The following is a 23,939-nucleotide window of genomic DNA, read 5'->3' as shown; positions in this document are numbered from 1 at the left end:
ATTATGGTGCAAGTAAGCGCTATACGTGCTATTTAAAATATGAGGCTGAAAACTAATTTATTAAAATAAACACAGCAAGTTTTAAAAAACGTGCGTGCTTCCGCGAATTTGCTAACTGAGAGCGCGTAGTGCATAGAAAGCGCTGCGTTACATAAATAATACCTTGTCCAAGGCCGAGCAGGCGAAGAAGATCGTCTTAAGTAGGGGAATCGTCAGCCCGCCTGAGCACTAGAGTGCTCACCAAAATGGCGCCGCTATACGTCCCTACCTACCACTAAGATGGCTGTGAGTAGTGTGGAGCAGCAAATGACCCGCTAAAACAGTGGTGGGAGTGCCGATTATGGTGCAAGTAAGCGCTATACGTGCTATTTAAAATATGAGGCTGAAAACTAATTTATTAAAATAAACACAGCAAGTTTTAAAAAAGGTGCGTGCTTCCGCGAATTTGCTGAGAGCGCGTAGTGCATAGAAAGCGCTGCTGATTAATTTGAGGTACTCCTACGAATTTTCAAAATGTAAAGGTTCTGAAATTTAGATATAATTCCTCAAATTTTTACGGCCCTAAAAGTCGTGTGGTTTCCATGGTGGCAATTTTTTTTAATAGTTTCAGGGTCATCACCAGGCCAATATTTTAACCAGCAGGGCAGGAAATATTGTAGCAAGTACCAATAAACAGTTGGAGAAATTAAGCAAAGCATGCCTTTCCCCCTTTAAAAACGAAAAAATACAGAAACAAACCACTTGCTAGAAAAGCACGTTAATGCTGTCAAAATTACTTCTAATGATTATAAAAGTGAACAGAGGTAAAAAAAAAAATGCTAATCTTTTATGTGTCATCGCTTAAAGCAACCCCTTCAGGATCGACGGTAACGAAGAGGTTAACCATGTCTGAGCCACCAGTTCGCTACAGTTTCGGTATTAAGTTTGATCCCATTCTAAGATGGCTGCTATTCACGTGACCAGAAGTATTTTGACATATCCGCCTTTTGCCGCTCTGCGGCTGTTCCGAGCTCCCTGCTGGGGAACGTTCGACTCTATCCCTTTCAGCCAAGCGGATGTCCCGCCCCAAGAGATCTCAGCGATTGGCGTAATGGCCTGACGTCCGACCCCTCTCTGTCTCTGTGATTGGCGGAACATTCACTACTGTCACTGCACTGTCCAGAGCGATGGGGGTCTGATAAGCAGCAGTAGAGAGGGGTCGGTCAGCGGGAAAGGAGAAGGGGCCGTCTGCGGCCAGCAGAGAGTGAAGGAAGACCCCGGGCGCCCACACTAACGGGTAAGCACTGCGACGGGTTAAGCCCCCATTCTGTACATAGATTGTATGCATGTTATAGAAGGCCTCCGCTGTTATTCCTCTAGCCCTTGGTCACGGCGTCTGTTTCTCTGCCAGTATGGGGCTAGACACTTTATCTATGAGGTCTTTTGGTATACACCTTCCCATCTTTAGTTTGTTTTCTCTCCCCTCTTCTGGATGGTTATGCCCCTCCATTTTAGCTCTGTAGCATATTATAGAGTAAAGGAACCTGGAAATGCTCTGATGTCACCAGTGTAGATGAGAATGGTGTAGGGGTGTTGGCCTCTATTCAGCATCACAGCACCAACAGTCATGACAAATGAAGCCCTCCTCAGATATTTAGGGAACAGAATGAGGCACACAGTGTCTGATAAACATAAACCCCGATTCCGCCTGCAAAATAATTTTCTGTGACTTTCTGCAGAAATATGGTACTCGATTTATCATTCGAGCCTGTGCCTCGCAGTGTTATTATCAACTACCCACATTTTGACTTGAAGCTAATGAAAGTTATGGTTGGTGTTCATGCACATACCTCTGGAAGGGGAATCGGTAGGGGAGCTGTGGCTTGGGGATGTTATCTCTGGGCCGGATTAAGTTATAATTGAGAAGGTATCCCAGTGATGTTATTGGGGTTATCTCTTTTTGTTAAACCTATTTAATATTCAGGGGATTGCTTCGTCCGAATGAGTGTAATTTGCTGTCGTTGTTTTAACGGCTCTTTTACTGCCGTCACCAGTAGTCCCTTAACTTGGGCATTTTGAGGCGCAAGGGGCCATACCTCATTACCATTATAGTATTATTTAGCGCCCCTATAATTGATCTAAATTCCAGTGGCGTTTTGGCTTTAGTGACCCCAGTTATTTGCCCACTTGTCATTTACCTTAAATTCAGTAGTGACGCTTGGTTTCAGAAAATCAAATAAGTCTCTCAGTTTTGGCTGTAGAATATAGAACGGCATCTCACCTAAAAGGTGCCCATGCACCTGTGGCAAAATCCAGCCACTTACTGTATTTTTGTCTAAACTCCATCAACAAACCTAACTCTGCCTTTGGAAATCCTTGGTGAAGCATTTAATTGAATCAATCAATCAATCAATCAATCATGGGCATTTGTATAGTGCGCTACTCACCTGGGAGGGTCTCAGGCTCTGAGGGGGAGGGGTCCGTTACTGCTCGAAGAGCCAAGTCTTGAGGAGCTTCCTGAAGGAGAGATGATCCTGGGTCAGCCGGAGGTGGATCGGGAGGGAGTTTCATTTCTTGGCTGCCAGGTAGGAGAAGGATCTTCCCCCGGCGGTGGCTTTGCAGATGCGTGGTACGGCGGCGAGGGCGATCGTAGCTGGCGGTTGGGCGCGTAGAAGGTCAGGCGGTTGTTAAGGTACTTGGGGCCCAGGTCGTGGAGGGCATTGTGTGCGTGGGTGAGGAGTCTGAACGTGATCCTCTTGCTGACGGGGAGCCAGTGCAGGTCTCTCAGGTGGCCGGAGATGTGGCTGTGTCGGGGGATGTCCAGGACGTGTTGTGCGGAGGCTCTCTGGATGCGCTGGAGTCTTTTCTGAAGTTTGGCTGTGGTTCCGGCGTAGAGGGCGTTTCCGTAGTCCAGCCGGCTGGTGACGAATGCCTGGGTGATCGTCTTCCTGGTTTAAGTGGGGATCCAACGGAAGATCTTGCGGAGCATGCGCAGGGTGTTGAAGCATGATGATGATACGGCGTTGACTTTTCTGGTCATCAAGAGGGAGGAGTCCAGGATGAAGCCCAGGTTGCGTGCGTGGTCCGTTGGTTTGGGAGTGGTGCCCAGGGCAGGGGGCCACCAGGAGTCGTCCCAGGCGGAGGGCGATGATCCCAGGATGAGGATTTCCTTCTTGTCTGAGTTCAGTTTCAGGCGGCTGTTCTTCATCCATTTGGCAACGCCTTTCATCCCTTCGTGTAGGCTGGTTCTGGCGGTGGCGGGGTCGTTGGTGAGGGAGAGGATCAGCTGGGTGTCGTCGTTGAGGTTGTGTTTGTGTGCGATGGCTGCTTGAGGGCTCATGTAGACGTTGAAGAGGGTTGGGCTGAGTGATGATCCTTGTGGTACGCCGCAGATGACTTCGGTGGTCTCGGATCTGAACGGGGGGAGGCGGACTCTCTGGGTTCTTCCGGCGAGAAACGAGATGATCCACTCCAGTGCCTTCTCTTGGATTCCGATGTTGTTGAGGCGCTGTACTAGGGTGCGGTGGCAGACAGTGTCGAAAGCTGCAGAGAGGTCCAGGAGGATGAGGGCCGCTGTTTCCCCGTTGTCGAGCAGGAATCTGATGTCGTCAGTGGCTGCGATGAGGGTGGTCTCGGTGCTGTGGTTTGCTCGGAAACTCGACTGCGAGGGGTCGAGGGATCCGTTCGTCTCGAGGAAGGTGGCAAGCTGTCTGTTGACGGTCTTCTCGATGACTTTGGCAGGAAAAGGGAGGAGCGAGATGGGGCGGTAGTTCTTGAGGTCGGTGGGGTCCGCTGTTGGTTTCTTCAGGAAAGGGCGCTGAGCTCGGCGTGCTTCCAGATCTCCGGGAAGGTGGCGGTGTTGATGATGTCCCGGAGTTGGGCTGCGATGATGGAGTCGGCCTTGTTGAAGACGTGGTGGGGGCAGGGGTCGGTTGGTGATCCGGAGTGGATGGTGTTCATCGTGCAGGTGGTGTCTTTGGTGCTGACCGGGGTCCAGGCGCAGATGGTGGTGGTGGGGGGCGTTGGTTGGGTGCGTGGTTGGTGCGCCGAAGCTATTGTGTATATCAGCGATCTTGCGGTGGAAGAACGAGGCGAGTGAGTCGCAGAGGTCTTGCGAGGGAAAGTTGTTGTTTCCGGCGCTGGGGTTGTAGAACTCTTTGACGATGCTGAAGAGTTCCTTGCTGTTGTGGGCGTATTGTCCAGTCGTTCTTTGAATGCTGTCTTCTTGGTGGTGCGGATCAGCTGGTGGTGTTTGCGGGTGGCGTGCTTGAGGGCCGTCATGTTGTCTGTGCTCTGGTCGTAGCGCCAGGCTTTCTCGAGGGTGCGGCAGTTCTTTTTGGAGATCTTGAGTTTGTCGGTGAACCAGGGGGCTTTCTTGCTGTTGGGTCTGCTGGAAGGGTTCTTCAGTGGTGTGAGGTCATCTGCGCAGTTGGTGAGCCACTGTGTGAGGTTGTTGGCTGCTTCGTTGGGGTCTGTTGTGCTGGCGGGAGGGTTCTGGCGGAGGGAGGTGGCGAGCTGCTCAGCGGTGATCTTGCTCCAGCTCCTGCGAGGAATATGTTGCGGGTGGTGGTGGGTCCTGGTTCTTCTGAAGCTGAAGTGGATGCAGCTGTGGTCAGTCCAATGGAGTCCGGTGGAGTGGCCGAAGGAGATGGGGTCAAGCGTGTGGCCGGCGTAGTGGGTGGGGTTGAAGAGACAAATATTCAGTTCTCTTTATTCAACACCTCGCGTTTAGAAGTGGTTTAGGACTTCAAACGGTGCCAGTCTAGGAGTTTGTCTCTATTTGCTGCTCAGAATATGACCATTCCAGAATACAAGGGTTCACTTGCTTTGCACCCTTAACTGGTATGGTTATGTCGTCCCAGCTTGATAAGTCTGAATAATTTGCTCCCTGTGAAAGAGCACGTCCAATTTAATTTGCTCTGTTTAGTACACAATACTTTTTTTGTGGGAATCTTCATTCAGCAGTGCCTCGAATTTTGTGCTTAACAAATCAGCTTCGTCTCCAGACCTCTCTACATTTACAGTTTACAAGGGGTAGTCATACATTATCTATTAAAGCTCTCTGTATTTACACAGTCTACACGGGGTGGTCATGCATTGTCTATTAGTGCCCTATGTATTTACACAGTCTACACGGTGTGGTTATGCATTGTCTTATTAGTGTGGTAAAACTGTGGAATGGACTTCCTCTGCCCCTGAAAGAAGTAGAAGAGCCCAATCATTTCAGACGCAAACTTTAAAAACCTCTATTTCAGCACTCTTAATTGGAGCTCTACTGATCACTGTCACTTTATCTCTACTCTTTTCATATGTGCCTTAGTGCCAAGAGACTGCTCGACGGCAGAACAGGTATTTGCAGAAACTATTGTCATAGGTTCTATTTTCAATTCCATGTAATCGAATGAGTCCGAAATAGTGCCTGGTATAGTAAGAGTCAATATTATAATTCTAAGTTGTTTAATTGCGAAAACCATTTATTTTTCCATCCTTGTGTGCTTGGGAGTTCTGGTAGACATCCACATTTGTAAAAGCTTTGGCACACTTTGCAGTTGTCAAAGCCATAATATTAAATGTGTACAATGTTTCTGTCTTTCAGACATAATACCAAATACACAGTGTTGTATTAGTAATGATCTCAGAAACCACCATTTTAGTTTAGAGTTATACCGATATTTGCAATGTCTTCTTGCAGTGGCTACGAAGTCTGCCCCAACGATGCCGCTTCGGTCACATAATTTCCACTTCAGACTGAATTGCACACAACAGTGGGAGAAATGGATTGCCTAGTGATATGACGAAGTCACAGGCTCTAAAATAATCAACACTTAATAATTCCTCTGGACTAGCTGATTGAAATGGATGCAGGCAACAGACAATGCCCAAACAAGACACTTCAGCAGATAACGTCTTGAGTATATTTAACCTTAGATTCGTAGTACCTGAGACTACTCATTCCCAGGCCCCAGTTTCATAAGGGTACCACATTGATGTAGAAGGATATGCTTTTGATGTGAATAATTCAGTACTTTAATGTGAGGTTGATATTGGGGTAAATACAGCATTGAAAGACTTCTTGTTTGCTCTGTTCTCTATTGTGATGACCGGTAATTAAAATAATTAACCCTATCTTCAAGGAGGTCATCGGGGGTTGTGTTTTTTATCCACTGACTGTTTTTCTATTTATCTCACGGTGTCTCTGCAAGCTTCGCTTTCAGGCAGGAGTTGCTTTCCAAACAAGCAATCAATCATTTATTTCATGCCCTAGTTGCTGGCGATCAACTTTAGAGGCCGCTGGCATTGTCACTGTAGTGCAGGCTGGATAGTTATCCTTGTTTTATGTGCGATGAGTTTGTTTAAACTCCCCGGTGTACTTTTATTTTGCCTGGGTTTTGTGGATCAAGGAGCAATTTCTTTAATACTGGGGTGTATTTGTTTGGTATAGAATATTTGCATTCACTTGTGTTGGTTATCAGGAGAAACTTTTTATATTGTATTGTAGTTGTATAGTGCTTCATGAGGCCGTAGGTGCTTTGGAGATAGTCAAGAGACTGCCCTTGTTATGCTTGGTTGTGGTTTTTAGGATCATTTCTGTGATATCTTGGCTTGCTGTAGATGTGCTTTAGTTAATTTTTTTTCTTTCAAGTCAGTTAAATACTTTAGTTAGACAATCAAGTCCATTAAAGTTCCAAGTACAGGAAACAAAAAGTTGCACAGACATAAATGAGTAATAATGACTATTGTGCGAATAAGCAGCATCTTGTAATGTGCTATTTTTAAAACTTGATTTTAAAACCCTAGGGCTAAAGTCCAATATTATAAAGTGCTAGTCTCTGAAAATATAGAAGTACTAAGTTTAATGATGCAGTGTAAACTATGTCGCAAATTGTCTCTGGCAGGATAAGTTATGGTTCATGCTCGAATTCATCCATACGATAGTGTGCCCATGTACGTAGCAGCCTGCCCTTTTTCCATAATTTTTAGGAATTTGCGTTGGCGGCCCCCGGTATTGGACAGGCCTCACGTAGGAGCCAGTAGGCTTCCAAAAAATATTTGCCAAACTGAGCTAATTCCTTTGGTATCACTGTGGTGTAGATTGGCTTTAGTGCCTCTTTGCATGTTCTTGACCCGTGCTGCAAAAATACTAGCCTTAAGTACTTTTGCCTCTGTTGTAGCATGCCTGCGCATCAGCGTGTAATGTTGGCAGCTGTTTCTGAGGGGTATTGGCACAGCCTACATTGCCCGTGCCTCTGTGTCAAGTTCTTCCAGTGCGCCCTGTATTCCCATATGGGCGTTGTTGAGAGCCTAAATGCTTGTATGCTCTTAAAGGCTTGTTTTCCAATGGCTAATCTCAAGTATGGTTGAGAATGTGTGGCTTTGTGTGATGCCGAGAGCCCCTCTGCTCCTCAAATATTTCTGACTTGTTTTATATCGTATTCTCTTGAGGCCATCCTGCCTTGTTCCTTAAGCTTTTTCTTTAGTTGTGCTATAGTATTTGCGGGGACGGTCGAATTTTCTGCATCCGTATTTAGTGTTGTTCTGGCCGAGCCAAGGAGCTCTAGTTGTGTTGCAACTGCATTGTCGCCACATACGAAGGTGAAAACGAAAGGGAGAGGCTCACAGATTGTGTATAATTACCTCTACACCTTGAAATCCGCACCTGATGGATCATTTATTAGGGAACAGCAGGTTCTTAATAGTTTTCTAAAATACATGATGCCTGTTGGGTGTCCCAATTAATGGCAGGAGAGTGTTCCCAAACTTGGATGTCTGTACATAGGAAAAACTTAAGTCATTTAGAAATCCTTCAGTTATTCATTTATTTTTATCTGACAGGCCTCAGCTCGGATTATACTTGGGGGAAGAAGGATGATGCCATCGGAACCTTTTTGTTTGGCTGCGCAGGCTCGGTTGGATTCCAAATGGCTGAAGACAGATTTGCAGGTAAGAAGACAATTACCTTTCTGAGAATCTAATGATGGTTTAGAACATACGTTTGTGTGCAGAGTTTTCGAGTGTTGCCTTCTTTTTGCATATTAGTACAAGGTTTGTCTCCTGGCATAATACTTTTAGCTGGGGACAGACTCCTTTATCCGCGAGAAAGATCACATGTCATTTGTTTCTCATAAAAGTGTGAAAAGCAGTACAGAAGGCGACTGGGGTTAGCGCCCTTTTAGCCATTATGTGTTTTTCATGATTTGCCATTGCCTGCATGAGCTATTCATCTAGGCCATGGTATTTTGTGGCTATGTTACCGTTAGATTTTGGTGATACAGTTTCAAGTAGTCAAGTCAAAACTTCTTTATATCTGCAATTTGCCATAAAACCCATATAAAACATCACAAATTATAAGACCTAAATAAACTTATATTTGAAAAGATGATTTCAAACATTACATCAATAAAAACCTTAAATGTGGTGACAATCTAAGTTTTTCCCTCATAAATAATTCTAAAAGGTAATAAGAACAAGGTTATCGTTAAAAACTTCCATTAGATAGTTATAAACTCATAACTGTTTCTAATCTAGATCCCACTCCTAATAACATTTAAAACTGCCTGGCATATGTCTATCGTTGTTATTTTTTGTTAAAATTCCACTGCTAACCAATGTTGTTTAATCAGTGCCTTACACCGCAAGGATGCCAAAAAAGGGCTTATTTGCCCTGAGCATAGTGGGCAGAATAAAAAAAAAAGTCACGTGCTCTGCTTTGTACCATTGTTACAATGACATGAGGGTAATTTGCGCTGCCATGCGCATAGTGTTGGAAAAGTAACTTTAAACTAAGTTAAATAAAGTAGATAATTTGCATTCTCTGTCCATCCCAAATATGGTTCAGCAATTTTAACCGTTGAAATTTGCAGATGCTGCTCATCTGTTCCCATATTCAATTCACCCTGTAATCTTCCCCTAAAGGCAGAATTCCGCATGGTGACATTTCACAATGGCTTTGGCATAGGAAATATGATTGGGGAATGCAAACATTTCTATTAGGCCCAATTTGTGAAAACATTATTTTACATACATCGGCCACGGTACCCTGTTCACATTATCTAGGGAAGACTGTCTGGCATAAACTCTCTCGCTAAATCCACCCCTGCATTTTGCCAGCACTTGATCCATAAGAGTAGTGGTGCAATTTTTATCTGATCTCCTATAAAAGGTAGGCCTAACTCCTTGTCGCATATAAAATGTGCGGTATTTTTTGGGACTGCAAGCAACCTATGCGCAAAACTGTTTTCTTTGTGTTGGAGCGTGTCCGCTTTTTGGTACCCCGATACCCCTGGTCCATATAGGGTGGCAGGGATGCATTTCGATTTATACAAGGCTATTATCTCTGCCAAGGGTTTAATTTTTAAAATACTTGCAGAGTGGTAAATGGCGTCCATGTTCTTTCCCATTTGTTGCAGTTTTATATGGAGGTGTGATTTCCATCTTGGGGATGAGATAAAAACGATTCCTAGACAACTAACATCTATTATCCTTTTCAGCAGTGTTCCCCCACCCCATTTTGAAGTGTTTAGATTTCATGTGCAATGGACCACATGTCATGGCATAAGATTTTGAGTGATTCACTTTTAGATCCAAACCCTCCATATACTCCGTATAATAGTCTTAACAGCTTCTGGAGTGCATTTGGCGTGTGGGCGATCAGGACCATATCGTCTGCGTATAAAAGTATGGGCACTGATTGATCTCCCACATTTGGAACATCCTCCCGCATTTGGAACATCCACCAGTAATAAGTGTTCTGCCATTTATGTAAACCAGAAATAAGAAAGGGGCTAAAAAACATCCCTGTCTTACTCCTCTGAAATATTCTATATGAGTGGATACAACCCATTGCGGACCATATCAAAACGAGACTTTCAGATCGTAATGCAAGCGTTTTTTTTAGGGTGTATAATTCTGGTTCCACCCCCATCTTCTGCATTATTTCCCATAATTTATTCCTATTGACTAAATCGAAGGCACTTGATAGGTTGATAAAAGCCATACAAATAGCCCCCCTTTTGCCTTCTTGTATTTGCAAGTGATGAGGTCTAGATTTAATGTTTGTTCTACGGTGCCTATGCCAGACCTAAACCAGGCGGGAGTTAAAACCTTGTTCTCTTCTGCCAGTGTCTCTAATTGTGCCAAGATTACTCGTCCCAGGATTTTTGCAGTTGCATCAATTAAAGAAATAGGCCTATAACGGGCTGGAGCTAATGTGTCATCCTTTTTTAGGTCTTGCCTAGGCAGCGCACATGCGCTGCTTTAAGAGATGACCTTTAGAAATTGGTCAGCTCTTTTCAAGCCCTCATGCTTGTGCTGGCATCCACCTTGCGTGAGTGAGCAGCGGCGCGCGTGCTAATTGAAAACAGATGTCTCTCTTGCTGCTGCTCGCTCCCGCAAGGTGGATGCCAGCACAAGCGTGAGTGCTTGAAAAGAGCTGATGTCACATCCATTAGGGCTGCCGCCACCGTATCCTTGGAGCAGGCTGCGCTTGTTTTGATTGGTGCTCACATCCCTTCTACTTGTATTGAATGCAGGGCATTACATAGTGCCAGCTGCCCCCGTCAGTGCCCATGAGTTCTGTGCGCTTGCAGCCCTTTAAATCGGCGGCTGAGGTCTAAACGCTGGAATCTAATTTGTCATCGGCCCTCACCTCCTCTGTCCTTTACCGTTCACCCCCAATGAATCCATTTCCTGCACAGCCAGACCCAACATCTCCTTCATGCATCCCCCCCCACAACACACTACGGTTTGCCAACATTGCACTGCGTGCACGTCCAACATCCCTCCGTTCATTGTGTCACCCACAATAGATTCATGACGACTCCATCAATGGAACTTTATCCCGAATAGTCACGGCAGTGCACAGTCCACACTCTCCTACAGCCCTACATGCTTAGCCCTCCCACACACACTACACGACCCCACGACATTCCATAAACGGCTTGATAATTAATGCGCCACCACTTCCCCTATATTTGCTGCATTCTTGTCACGTTTTGTTTTCTGCATTTGTTGGTTTAAAATTAATGCAGCCAGTTATCTACAAGGAAGTCCATCCATACTGCGTAGGCAGCACTTGGCGCTAGCCTCATCTCTCTACCCTGTCAGTTTCTTTCATAGCCCCTTCATAGGAAGATCCACGCCCTCGTGCACGTGACTCGTCATTGCAAGCACAGCACGATCCTCCTAGCAACTCCATGCAAGCTAAGACCTCTCCCTTCCCACAGAGCCTCGCAACATTCCACGCAGGACAGGACGAAAGTCCCTGCACAGCCAGTTCCCTCGCTGTACATTTCCTGCCTGCGTGGCTCCACCCCCTGCACTGGCAGACCCGCCCGAAACGTCTTTCAGACAGCCCAGTGTTCCAGAACTTGACCTGCCAAGACATCCTCCCGCGCACCTTGCACAGCGTTCTCCAGCGTTATGGCACTCCAAGGACGTCCCACCAACCCAGTTCGCCCGTACCTCACCCAAACACTTCACAGCCACCGTCACTCTGACGTGACCTCCGAGCACCCCCCTAACCCTGTGCCCCCAGAAGCACAGCCCCGTGAGAAGCTGTCCGCTCTTAATAAAGACCATGTTTTCCGTGAAGTAGCTTCTGTGCCTCATGCAAATAATTTACCAGCCTATTCCATATTTTTGAGCCTTGCTTTACTCATCAATCAGTCCTTTATTCTACTCTACACACAGTTCTATCAGTCCATGTCCTTAGAAACTTGTGTCAAGAGCCTCTCCTCTCCTTCACACAAAACCAGTCTCCACTTGTTGTTACAGCTGATTGTCTGCCGAACACTTTACTCTCACTCTCCTGCTGTAAGTCTCGAACATTAAAGAGGCAGTGGTGCAAGTTCCGAAAAAATGTATCTTAAAATACCAGCATTGGCAAATGAAACTTTCAATCTTGTAAACCGCATCAAACAATATTTTTTGCATGTTTAAATATCTCCCATAGGTCTCCATAAAGGGGTGGGGGTTCTTACTTTAAGGCTTGCTCGTATGTCCAAATACAGTTACGCGCATTACATATTTATTCCGCTTTAAATGCCGTGGGGGAATTAATGCCTTTGCTTTTGAATATCAAGTTAGTGGAAGGCATTTGCACGACTGTGTAACAGTTTTGTATATCATAAATAAAATATTTCACTATTTGTGTACATATTACTTTCAGGTAGGCTCTGAATTGCCTTGACTGTCTCCTGGAGCTAAGTCGCCCTGTGCTCTTTTACTGAACTTACTTGACAGGAGTTGAAACCACTTGATCATCAACACTGATCAATAAAAAAAAGATATATATTCATTAGACCTCAAAAATCCATCCTGTACTTCTGAAAGTACGTGCCACCGTTCTGTCTAGTTACTAAGCATTTTGTCATGTAAGAAACAATGTCCACTCCATTCGTCTACGGCGTGGAGCAATCGGTCTGTTGTAAACGGAATTAAGTACAGTATAGCAATTTTCTAAAGAGAAATTCTTTCCTCTCTCAAAAGGTATATCTTACCCATGATGCAGTGTCTGTCTGTTGATAAATGGGTCACTTAGTCCTACTTGACTGTTATTTAGGTTGAGCATTCAAGACTTCTTTGCATCTCATCAGTCCCAACTGACACTTACCTTCTCCCACAAACTCTTTCTCTTCATTTCTGTTTTCCTCTACCTTTCTCTCTTTCTCTGTCTTGCCCTCCCATTAATTGACTCTTTCTTTCTGGCTCAATGGATTTTCTCTTATAGCTCTTCAATCTCTTGTGGTACAGCACCCAGGATAATATGCTGCATAGCTAAACACCTACAAGGTCCCAAAGGCGAGACCTATTGGCTATGCAATGCTTATTAAAAATGGGGACAAGAGTGGCCAATCTCCATGACTCAGTTATTTCACCTTCAACCGCACTTCTTAAGACATTGTTAATACTTGGCCCCATACGTTGGTATTTGATAAAAAAAAAAAAAAAAGTCTACTGGGACCCCCATTAAGGCCGCGCCCTTTTCCGTGAGCTGACTGGTTTATGCTAATACTCAGTTATCTCAATAGAGATTTTTAAACGTGCTGGGGCTGAGTCTGACCAAGAGGATCTAAGTAAATCTCTGTTTTGTAGTTACTCTCTTTCAGCAGGTTGAAATACACCTGTGAAATGGGTCACCCACTGGGCTTCAGGGATTGTAGCTTCCACCTTAACTCCTTTGCTGCGGCGGCTATTCCGCCGCAGCGCTAACGGTCGCGGGCGCGCGCGCGGCTCACCTGCGCTGGTGACAGAACCGTTTCGTCGCGGCTCGCGGGTGAGCTGTGTTGTGACTGAACGGTTCCGTCACGGCCCCGCCCGCTTAATGAAACCCGCCGCGCAGGCGCGAAATCAGCGCCGCGCTAGCGTGGCGGCCGGGCCGTGACGGAACCGTTCCGTCATGAGCACAGCCCACCCGAGGGGCGTGACGGAACGGTTCCGTCAGTAGCGTCGAAGTAGTTAAGGGTGTCATGGTCGGGGTTAAAAAAGGTGATTTATTACCTCCCAAAACCTGGCCCTGTAGCAAGGGGTTCGCTAGTGCTTGTTTTTTTCACTTTTCGTTTTTGCATGGTATTTTTGCCTATTTCGAATCTATTTTCAAATGGCTTTGCTAAACCTTCAGACTTTGTGAAAACCAAGTGAAGTTTAGCTTTCAGGTCCGATTGTATCAAACAGTTGAGCTTTGTTTTTCTTTCACTTTGTAAACCCTAGTCTAGTATGTGTGACTAAATGTGTTTTGTCATGTGGTCTTTGGGAAACCATTTGTGTTCTTAGTTAAGATGCTGTTCTCTTGTTTCAAAAGTGAATACATCTTTCCCCTGACCCATCGAGCTAAACAAACCATTTGAGATATTGCTTTTACAATTCGTTTTAATTTATCAAGTGTTTATGTTATGCATATGCATGAGTTTATATTTTGGCAAGAAATGTTTATAAAGCAGATCGATAATATATACATATTATGAGATTGTATCTGTCCTGCAATTACTAGGGCTGATTTACAGCTTTCCCCACTTGTTGAATCTGTCCTCACAGCATACTTTAAAGATCAAATGATTATAAATGATATTAGGTCTGTGACGAGTAATGTCCTACATTTTAACATCTGGACTCCTAAGCGACTTCTCTTATGTTAAGTTTTCTAGAATGCCTGAGATAGCATCACACTATGGGGTCTATTAGGATGGCGGGCGGACTCCCCTAGCGATGCTGGGACCGGCCGCCAGTGGTGCGGCGGTCCTGCACCGCCAATTAGGATGCGACCGCCACCCTGGCGGTTGCATCCCGCCTATATTGCATTGTGGCGGGCGGTGCTGTAAGCAGCACCCACCACAATGCAATATATGCATGTTGTGCATTGGCATGCACAACGTGACAGGCACCGCACGGTGACTGCCACCTTGTGTATGCCAGTGTTGGGGGGGGGGGGGGGTACCATGGGTATCCCCCAAGTGCAGCCCCCCACCCCCAATCCTCCTGGGGGCCCAAAACGGGCCCCCAAAGGAAGCACCACATGCCTTTCCAAAGGCATTACACCGCCACCATCGTAATATGGATGACTGTGCCTGCAAGGCGACGCCACCATATTGCAGGCCTTTTCCGCCCGGTAGGCAATCATGGCAATTGCCTACCGGCGGAAAAGCAGCAGACGGTCTTTCCATCCGCCACGGTACCCCCCGCCTTGCTAATGTGGGTGAGGGTAAAAGGCTGTCTGGCGGGGTGCTTTGGCGATCTGCCCGCCTTCCTAATAGACGCCAATGTCTTTTTATTTTGTTTCCCTAGAGGACTGAGATTTTTTTATCTGCCGAATGTGTACAATTGTCTTTTGCCTTTTCGAACTGACGCTATCTGCATATTATATTAAGAGATACTGTTGTGTTATTTTCTGTTAACGTCACAGCTGAAGCATGCACAGACATGGTCAACGTGGTGTGGTGTAATGTGTTCCTGTTAAATGCAGTCTTTAATACCCCTCGTATTCTGCTATTTGGAAGTAACTTATGAGGCCTATAATACGCAATTGTTATGTTCATGATTCAGTCACAGTTCCAGTAGGTACTATTTTTTTAGGCTTAGCTAGGGGTTAAGGAAGTGCACTTTTGTTTGCGGTAAATACTTGTTGTTAACGTCTGACCTTGAGATTTAGCACCATGTACTACTATTTCGTATTTATTTATTTGGGTATTTGGTCAATAAAAACCATTACACAATCATACATTCCTTAAATTTCAGAATAGATTAATTTAGGTATAAATACCTATCGAATCTTTAAAAAAAGACCTGTACACTCCAATTTTACAAATTTGCATTTCTACAGTTCTTATGAGACCATAGCTCAATTAATTGTTCTTTAAAACTCGCTACAAGGAGGGTAGCCATTTTTCTTTGTTCTTAATGTAGTCCCATTATTTAAAGTGCAAGAGCTTGGTGCAAACCGCCCATTGCCTAATATTGTCCCAATTTGGTTTAAATGTATTTACTTTCAATAATAAAATCTTAAAATGCAGTATTAAAATACGACTAATTGTAAAAAACGAGTAGGAGTCATGCTTTAATATTTAAAGTGATATTATGCTGCGGTACATTTTAATTTGTTTATCTTACTAATTGTTGTCCTGGGGTTTAAAGTGCGATGGCTTTGTTATTATTTTCCAATGCTCCTTTCAATACTTGGTTTCTATTAATTGATCTTCAGTTCTATTGCCCAGGGTAATATGTTAATTTTCGATTTATATAGCGCCAAATCACCGACAGGTCTCTTAGCGCTTGCTTTGGGAACCCGTCTTGGCTTTCCCTGCGAGATAACCCCTACTGGACATCCCCAAGGTGAAGACCAGGCATCCCATCGCGGTAGGGCCGTAGTGGAGATTAAGCAAGCTATTGCCCAGAGTTGCAGAGTGTGAACCCATGATTCGAATAGGCACAGAGGCGAGAATTATCAAGTCCGTGGACATTTTGAGCTCAAGACCCTGCAGCGTCGGGAATTGAACCCTGGTCCCAGGTCTGACCCCTGCATCAGGGTCTGCCTCCTCTAACCAGTGAGCCACACTTCTCCACTGTTCTAACTGTTCTTCCTTTGTGCGTTACATAGACCCTGGGTTAAAGTGCTGATGCTTTGTGCAACTTAATTGTTTTACTTTATTCATGAACTGATCTGCTGGTTTTTCTTACCAATTGTAATACTTTGTTAAGGTGCAGGTGCCTTATGTTGGTGGTTCTATTGCTTTCATGTTTACTTTTGCAAATTTTACTCCCCAACATGTAAGCGGTATAGAGGAGCCACCCTGCCAAAAGGTTACCACTTGCCTGCATGTTCGTATTTTTAGCTCTCTAAAAATTCCTTTCAGCATTTGTTTCCTTTCCATCAGGTATCTCGGCCACACCCAGAAAATGTGTGCAAGAGTTTCATCCTTATATATGCATGGGCGACATTCTTTATTCGATGTCTGATCCTTCCAGGATGGCCTTAGATCTTTTATGTCCCATTTTCCAAAGCGGCACGGCATAAACTGGTGTTTTATTTTTCCAATGACTACTATGTATTGTCCAAATCATTACCTTGGACTCCATTTTCTATATCGCTGTCGTGATCTCTGCCCAAATCTATTTAACCAGATCCTAAAGTGCACTTAATATATTTTATGTCTTTATATGAGGTTCAACTTTCATAATCTTGCAACTAATTTTCTGTACAAATCCAGTTTTTACAAGCACTTAACTTTGAACATCAGCACATGATGTAATGACTATTTTCTGCTGCTAGTTAAAAAGTTGGCATTTAGTGACTTGCCTTGAGGGTATGTCTGTACTTGGTGTCCTTCTTACTATAAATAAAATTACTTCCCTCCAAAATATGATGGGGCAATACTTTTTGCTGCCAGTCCATTCATGGTAAGTCCAATATTAATTAGATAAAACGAAAACAATACTCTTCCGTCACAAAGAAGCCTCGAGATGAAATAAGTGTTGCACTTTTACCTGTCTTTGGCCTATTACTATATCTGATAGTCGTATAAAAAGTGCAGCAGAAAAATTAAAAAAAAAAAAAAAGTGCAGCAGAACACCTAAGCTCTTTGTTCATAGCTGCCAAGGTTTCAGATTGCTTCGGTTTGCCATTTTCATAATTTTGTGAAATGAGTGACATTCAACAACTATAAGTGACACTTTCTCGCGAGCAAAAATCAAGCAAGACGAGCAAAGCATAAATATTAGAAATTACACTCATTTGAGCAACACGAATCTCTAAGATCTTGAAACTTCTGCGAAGCACTAGAAGTTAAAGGGCACTAACCGACATGACACAGACAGTGCCTGAGGTATGTCCGCTTGTAGCTGAGGGTTGTTGTTACGTACAGTGCAGCGAATGGCACCTCATGGATATTGTGAGCTGTGTGTGCTTTTAGGCGAGTTTTGTTCTGGACAGTGCAGCTCATGACCACTCATGGACAGTGTCTGAGGACAGTGTGCCTGTAGCCGAGGTTTGTTCCGGACAGTGCAGCTAATGGCACACCAGGAGCAAGGGTTGAGGTGTGTCTTAGGTGCAGACCCTGTGGCTGAGTATTTCCTGCCCAATGTATATCTGTCTCTAGGAGTAATCTAATCACTGTTTTATTAGTGCAATAAGTGAGGTCAGTTTCTGTATTTGTTTAGTCATGCCTCAGCTGAGAAAGCAACAAATAGCACCAGTGAGTGACCTATACTCGGACTGTTTGCCGATTTGAAGCCCGTCAGAAGCCTGAAGTGCTGATCTGTATAGATGCCTGTGTTTCCGACGTGTACGTTTTCTTTACATTAGTAAGAGAAGCCGGCCTTTGAAATGTGAGTTGAGGTGTAAAAAAAGAAACCTGTGTACTTCTTGTCGGCAGTTGCCTAAAGGTACGAATTAGGTATTAATACAGTATCAAGCTTTATGAAAGCTTCACACTACTTAACAAATGTAAGCAATAAACTAATAAGCAAACTTTGTATTTGCAATGAATAAATTAATATTGTGCTGGAGGTTCTAAAAAGCCGGTAAAAACGCAAAGCGTAGGATAATAGGCTCTGAAGAAGGAGTGATCGTTCTGTAATGTGAGATCAGGGCCTGGAGAATGGGTGAGAGTTCAGTCTTCGGATAACTGGCACAATAGAGAAGGGCAGAATGTTCATTTCTGGGTAAACAGTGAGTGTGATTGAGGCCTGAAAGTTCTATATTGTGATAACATGATCTGGATACGTTCTGAGTGTTCTGCCGTTGGATAACCAGGGCTCTGAAGAAGGGCTGCATGTTCTGGTATGGGGTACGCAAGACTCTAGACCAATGCCGAGTATTCGGTAATGTGATAAGTCTTTGTAGAAATGTAGTATATAATGCAGGCCAAAACATTTTGCGCCCAAATCCGGAAACAAGATATGACATAAGAATAAGAACAACGTTTCTGTGGGTCTTGTTTCTTATCAGGTGTATTCTTACACGTGACCAGCAGCTGTGTAGGACGCTTTTCATAATACATTAAACTGCATAGACATTTCTAAGTGCATATCGATTACATTCTTGTTTGACCCTTGGTTAGTGCAACAAGTAACAACTAGAAGGCGCTGTGCGGGCCTGGCAACACTAGTTCAGCCAGCCTAATCATGACAGTCTGTCAACAACAGTCGGCTGACTGAGTCGCCCGAGCCGCTGCAGCCTGCCCCAGACATTGGGAAGCCAGTCCAATTCCCTCTGGCGTACTGCATGAATCTACCTCACCCCTGCCTCTCACAATAAACATCCCCTGTGCCTCTTGGAAGGTGATGAACCTGTCTCCGGGGTAAAGGGCACTTGATATTTGACAGCCCCCCTCATACCACTGTGCAAGCATCATGTCCTTACTTATTTGCTGAAAAGGTTGCAGTACCCACAATTGCAGATGTCTTGAAAATGGTGTTCGCTTGAGAACCATTGTGGCTGTCCTCTCTCTTACTCTGCATGACTAGTTGGAGTAAGCTTTGTGGAGCGTTGCGTATGATGCCTCTGAACATTTAGGATTTACCTAAATGTCTCCCGCTACCCCCACCTAATTCTTTGGAAGACTCTACTGCTTTTTACTTGAGATAATGCATAGATTTTGGATTTGTTCTGCTTAAGAACATCATTTAGATTTTAAATCCTAGCATAAAGCTTGACAACCGAGACAGATTTAGTTTGTAGTCGTTTGATCCACTTCCACGTGTGTGCTTCCAGGAAGGCTTCCAGCCAGGGACCTGTGCAATTACTGAACTGAACCCCTGCAGTTTCTGGGTGTGTGGCAAACCCGGTGTGCATAAGTAAATGGCAAACCAAAATATATTCTGTTTTGAAATTATTTGATTTAATTGATTGGCCTGGATTATTTTCTTTCCATAACGTTTGTTGGTTTTGATGGCTCCTAACATTTGAAAAAGGCTGATATTTCGGATTATGTGTGCACCAGTTTCTTTATTCTGTTTGTTGTGATGACATAGAAGTGGCCGGTACCAGTGAAGTCACTGCAAATAAGGAAACGTAAGAAAACCCAGTTCTTCTGCAAGACTCCACTTAATGTGCCCTGAAGGGAAGGGTATGGTCATGCTTAGTGTATTAACCTTCTGTTGATTATCAGTGACGAAGAGGTCGTAAACTAAATTCTGTGCAAGAAAGGTAATGCGCTTTTCCACTCAAGTTTTACACAATTAAGTTAAGTATACATATTCTATTAATGTGTTATGCCTTTTGTGGCCATAATGAAACCTGTGACCATTTATGGATTTATCTGTCTGCTTTGTTGGCCCTTTTTAGGTCTCGCCTACGCAGCGCGCATAGGAGATCTTTAGCAGTCGTACAGCTATTTTTCAAGCACATACTCGTGCTTGTGGTGGCATGTAGCTTGCGGGAGTGCGCAGCGGCGCGTCACAAGCACGAGTATGTGCTTTGAAAAAGAGCAAACAGCTGCTGCTTAGCGTGCGCGCACTCCTCCCACTTGTTTACTTCTTCAGCCCTCACGGCTCAAGCCCGCCCAGCTGCATATGTTGTCTCCTGTGTGTGCGCGCGTGCACTCCCCCTGCCCGATGTTCTGGTCGCGGCTCGCCCCTTACGAGTAGAAATTATTATAAAGTTTTACACAGGCTCGCCCCTTCCGGGTAGGTATTAGTATAACGTTTTACATAATTCAGTGACAGAAAGTCTTTCGTTTCGCCTGCACCACTGCCTCCAACTGCTAAAACGTTTCCTTTATCATAGTTTGTTCATTGTTTCCTAATGTTCTCAGAAAGTCGCTCAACTCCCTCAGGAATTACGACCGCTCCCTCTGAGCGGGTCTGCAGTGTGCACGCACGCACATTCCACTATGAGGGAGCGGCAGCCAATGGGTATGTGTGGCACGCACAGGAAAATCGAATCCTCGTGTTGTGGGGCCAGCACAAAGGGGCCCTTGTGAGCTGGTATATTTACATGTGGCTTTGGATGCAACTAGCCTGGCAATCCCTTTCTGCCTCTATTTTTCTCAGTTTTATGCATCACAACCACCCCTCTTCCCTGATGGCACTTTACAAAACCTCCTTTCTCAAGCCCTCTGCAAGTAATTCATTCTTGGGCGCACTTTGCAATCTTGAGGTCGAAGAATATTTTGGCAGTGGGATTTTGTATGCCTTTCCTCCCTTTAACAAACGAGCATTGGCATAGACTTAGGTCTCGCCTTTGGGACCTTATAAGTGTTTAGTTATCCAGCACAATATCCTTGGTGCAACAACGTCAACTGTTCCATAGTTTAACACTTACAAGGTCCCTAAGGCGAGACCTCTTGGCAATGCCAATGCTTTTTTTGAGTAGTGCTTCCCAAGGGGGAAAAAAGGCCCTTGAATTTCCTTGGGACATCAAAGGGTGTGGAATATAGACAGTTACTTTTATATTACCAGAAATCTCTTGGTATCTCTAGTATAGTCTCTGCTTCTATGACCTATTTATTTCCCTACCGAAAATCATACTAATTTCAGAAGTGTTTTTATTTTGGTTTTCAGTGTCTAGGGTGGGGGAGCAAAGGAGGGAGGGGGGGGGCAGGCTGCCAAAATATGATTTAAAATAACACATGAGAAAAACAATGGGGAGTAGCCAGACCTTCACCAAAAGCAGTTCCTTGTTACAGTGTTGGTCACTACGGCTTCTTTCAATGATGATGCCTGTCCGCTGAGTGCTGTTTGTCAGAAGGGTTAGTTGCTTGGGGAAACCCTCTAAACCCCTATATCTGAACTGTCAGTTGCCCCTTCATCTTTAGGTGTGTGGAATTTTATAAACTATCTACTTGTCCATGTGACGGGAAGGAATGATTCCTGACTCTACTTGTCCAGTACAAAATCCACATGTCCCCTTTGGGTTTAATGCGTGAGTGGAAATTTGTGGCAGCGTTCTTATATCTAGGTTTTTGGCTCTGATTTTTCCACCCTTAGGCAAATCTACTCTGAGGGGGAAGTGGGTGGAAAGTGCCCCTTCCAAGGAATGGAATCCCCTTTGTATCTGTGTGCACCCATAAACCTACATGTTTAAAAATATTCAAAAACTCCTCTGAAAATCTCTTCTTGCGCTAGAAATTGGAAATGTAGTCCTGACAAGGGCAGAAGTAAAATATTTAGAAAGTGAATTTGAAATCACTCATCAGATTTTCATATAAGCAAATACAGGTGTATTGCCTCATCCAAAAATGGAATTCAGAATTTATTTTTTCAATATCTACGGTTTGCAGGCCTGCCTCTGTAAACTCTTGTTAATTGCTCATATTCTGAATTGTGCAGTATGGAAGGGCGCATATATGTGGGTTGCTTTTTGTGGCTTTTTGTAGAAATTGTGCACTTGATTTATTTTCATGTTGCTTATATCTGTTTTATGCTGATGTTGGTATACACCAATCATGTTTTACTAAATTATGCCTACATTAAATCATGTCCAAAATTACACCATATTGAAGCAAAAATACCACCACCAATCTTGCTTTTAGGCGCCTGCATGCATTTGCATATAAACTGGAAGCACTATAGGTAGCGTTGAATTGTTAAATGTTGCAGTTCTGTACATGGTTTTATGCTAGAACATGTCAGCGAAGCAAGCTACGATCACAGCTCACTGCATTCTTACCTTGGAGTGCTCATTATAATAGTTACGGGTTTGCAGTAAGGAACCATGTATACAAGTCTGAACAGCTTATTATACACCTGGATAACCCATCTTAATTGAGGAGAATTCTCTTCACAGGTTCATAATGTGGGGCTGTAAACAGGCAACCAAGGGGTTTGAGCTGCATGGGGTGGACCTACTTAACCAGTGGACAAAATAAAAATGAAAACCTGTTGTCCATGCCAAAAAACAGTATGTTATGGACATAGGCTGATAGGTTTTCCACACCCCTGACTTTGGTCTTTGAGTGTTGCTTGGGGGTTCACAAGTTTCGTTTTCTGATTGTCATGTACCAGTTCATAAAACAACTTCATAAACAACATGATGGGCTCCTTGGTTTTCATTTTGAATGGAGGGGGGTGCTTCACTGAGTCCTTTTTAGGGTCTCTGAGATCTACTTCGTGAGGGATTCCCCCTTAGTGTGTCACTTTTATTTAAATGCTTATTGCAATTATAGCGAAGCCCTCGTGCTGATCAGTGTGTTTGTTAGCTCTGAAAAGCCTTATTGCTCCATTTCCTAAACATTTGCATAGAGGTCTTAATTCGACCAAACTCAGGATGTCTCCGAGCTGTATTCTCATTGCTGGGATATCAGGAGTTTGGGCTAGAGCACCAGTTGCACCTAAACAGCTCTTTTTGCATTCTACATCTCATTTGGGACCTTTATGGCCTTTAAGAGGTTAGGGCTATTTTTTTAATGTAATGGTAGACACACTTTGAAATTTCTGCGAATTATCAATATAACATAGGGCCAGATAGATCAAAAATTGCTTTTGCGATTCTTAAATATTTACTGATTCTCTATTTACGAATCGCAAACTGCAGTGTCTGTAGGATTTGCAAAAAAAATTGCGATTCCTAAATAGCGAATCTCAAATTGCGATTTGCTATTAAGGAATGCCTTCCCATTCATTTATATGGGCCAAGATGCCCATATGAATGAATGGGATTGCATTCGCAATTTGCGAGTACCAAATAGGTATTGGCAAATTGTGCATGCAATTTCAAGAGTGTAAAGGGGCAAAAGGCCACCCTGATGCACCCCAAAAAAGGAAAGTATGCGCATGTGGCGCACATACATGCCCAAGGGCATGTATTTGCGCCACATGGCACTTAGAAAAAATGCACATTTTTGCATTTTTCTAGGAATTTTCAAATTACCACCAGCTTGAAGTTGGTGGTAATTTGTGATTCCTTAAAGCCAGGCTACAATTTTTTCTTACTTCCTGCATTGCATTTAAGGAATCGCAAATTGCGATTCCCTAAATGCATTTGCAAAATAGGTAATCGAAAAAATTGCGATTTCCCCATTTTGCGAATGCCTTTTGGGATGGTACATCCCAAAAGGCTCTTTACTGTTTGCGGACAGTAAAAAGCTTGATACATCTGCTCCATACTCTTAAAATCTTTTTGCGTTCCCCTCTATCGGCAATTGTTTGTAAATGTCACAACCTTGACCATGCCCTTCAACATGTTTTTATCAGGCTGTTACTAAAATATTGATCTGCCCTTAAAAGTGGCAGATGGTAAACTACACTGGAGCTGGAACACTTTTCAGAGGTGGGTGCTGGCCTGTGCCATCCGTTCACTAAAATCACAAGGCTTCTGAGAAGTGTTGATACCAGTGAATTAAGAAAATTTGAAAAACCCTTCTGCAGCAGAGTATTGGGTAAGGTCTCCTTTCCATTTTTGTGTTAAAACGGGACCTTGTGTTGCATTTTAGAATACAAATATATCGATAGATAAAGTTAGATATAGTTTTATATAGCAGTAACACGGCCCAAGGGCATTGGAGGGCTTTACACGAGCACCAGATTACATT

The 23,939-nt window shown here is 44.0% G+C and overlaps 1 protein-coding gene across 5 annotated transcripts in view; it reads left to right on the top strand.

The window, feature by feature from the left end:
* Window positions 1-1,121: 1,121 nt before the first annotated feature.
* Window positions 1,122-23,939, top strand: part of HERC2 (HECT and RLD domain containing E3 ubiquitin protein ligase 2) — a 1,676,463-nt gene continuing 1,653,645 nt past the window's right edge. For all 5 annotated transcript variants that reach the window (XM_086934186.1, XM_086934185.1, XM_086934187.1 and 2 more), the window contains exons 1-2: window positions 1,122-1,276; window positions 7,813-7,920. In XM_086934186.1, the coding sequence (XP_086790312.1) occupies window positions 7,846-7,920 (75 nt within the window). In that variant the 5' untranslated portion in view covers window positions 1,122-1,276; window positions 7,813-7,845. The remainder of the gene's footprint in view (window positions 1,277-7,812; window positions 7,921-23,939) is intronic.

The sequence above is a fragment of the Lissotriton vulgaris genome, chromosome 8, assembly GCF_964263255.1.
Source record: "Lissotriton vulgaris chromosome 8, aLisVul1.2, whole genome shotgun sequence".
Lineage (NCBI taxonomy): Eukaryota > Metazoa > Chordata > Amphibia > Caudata > Salamandridae > Lissotriton > Lissotriton vulgaris.
The sequence above is the reverse complement of the archived record's forward strand: the minus strand, read 5'-3'. Positions and strand labels throughout refer to the sequence as shown.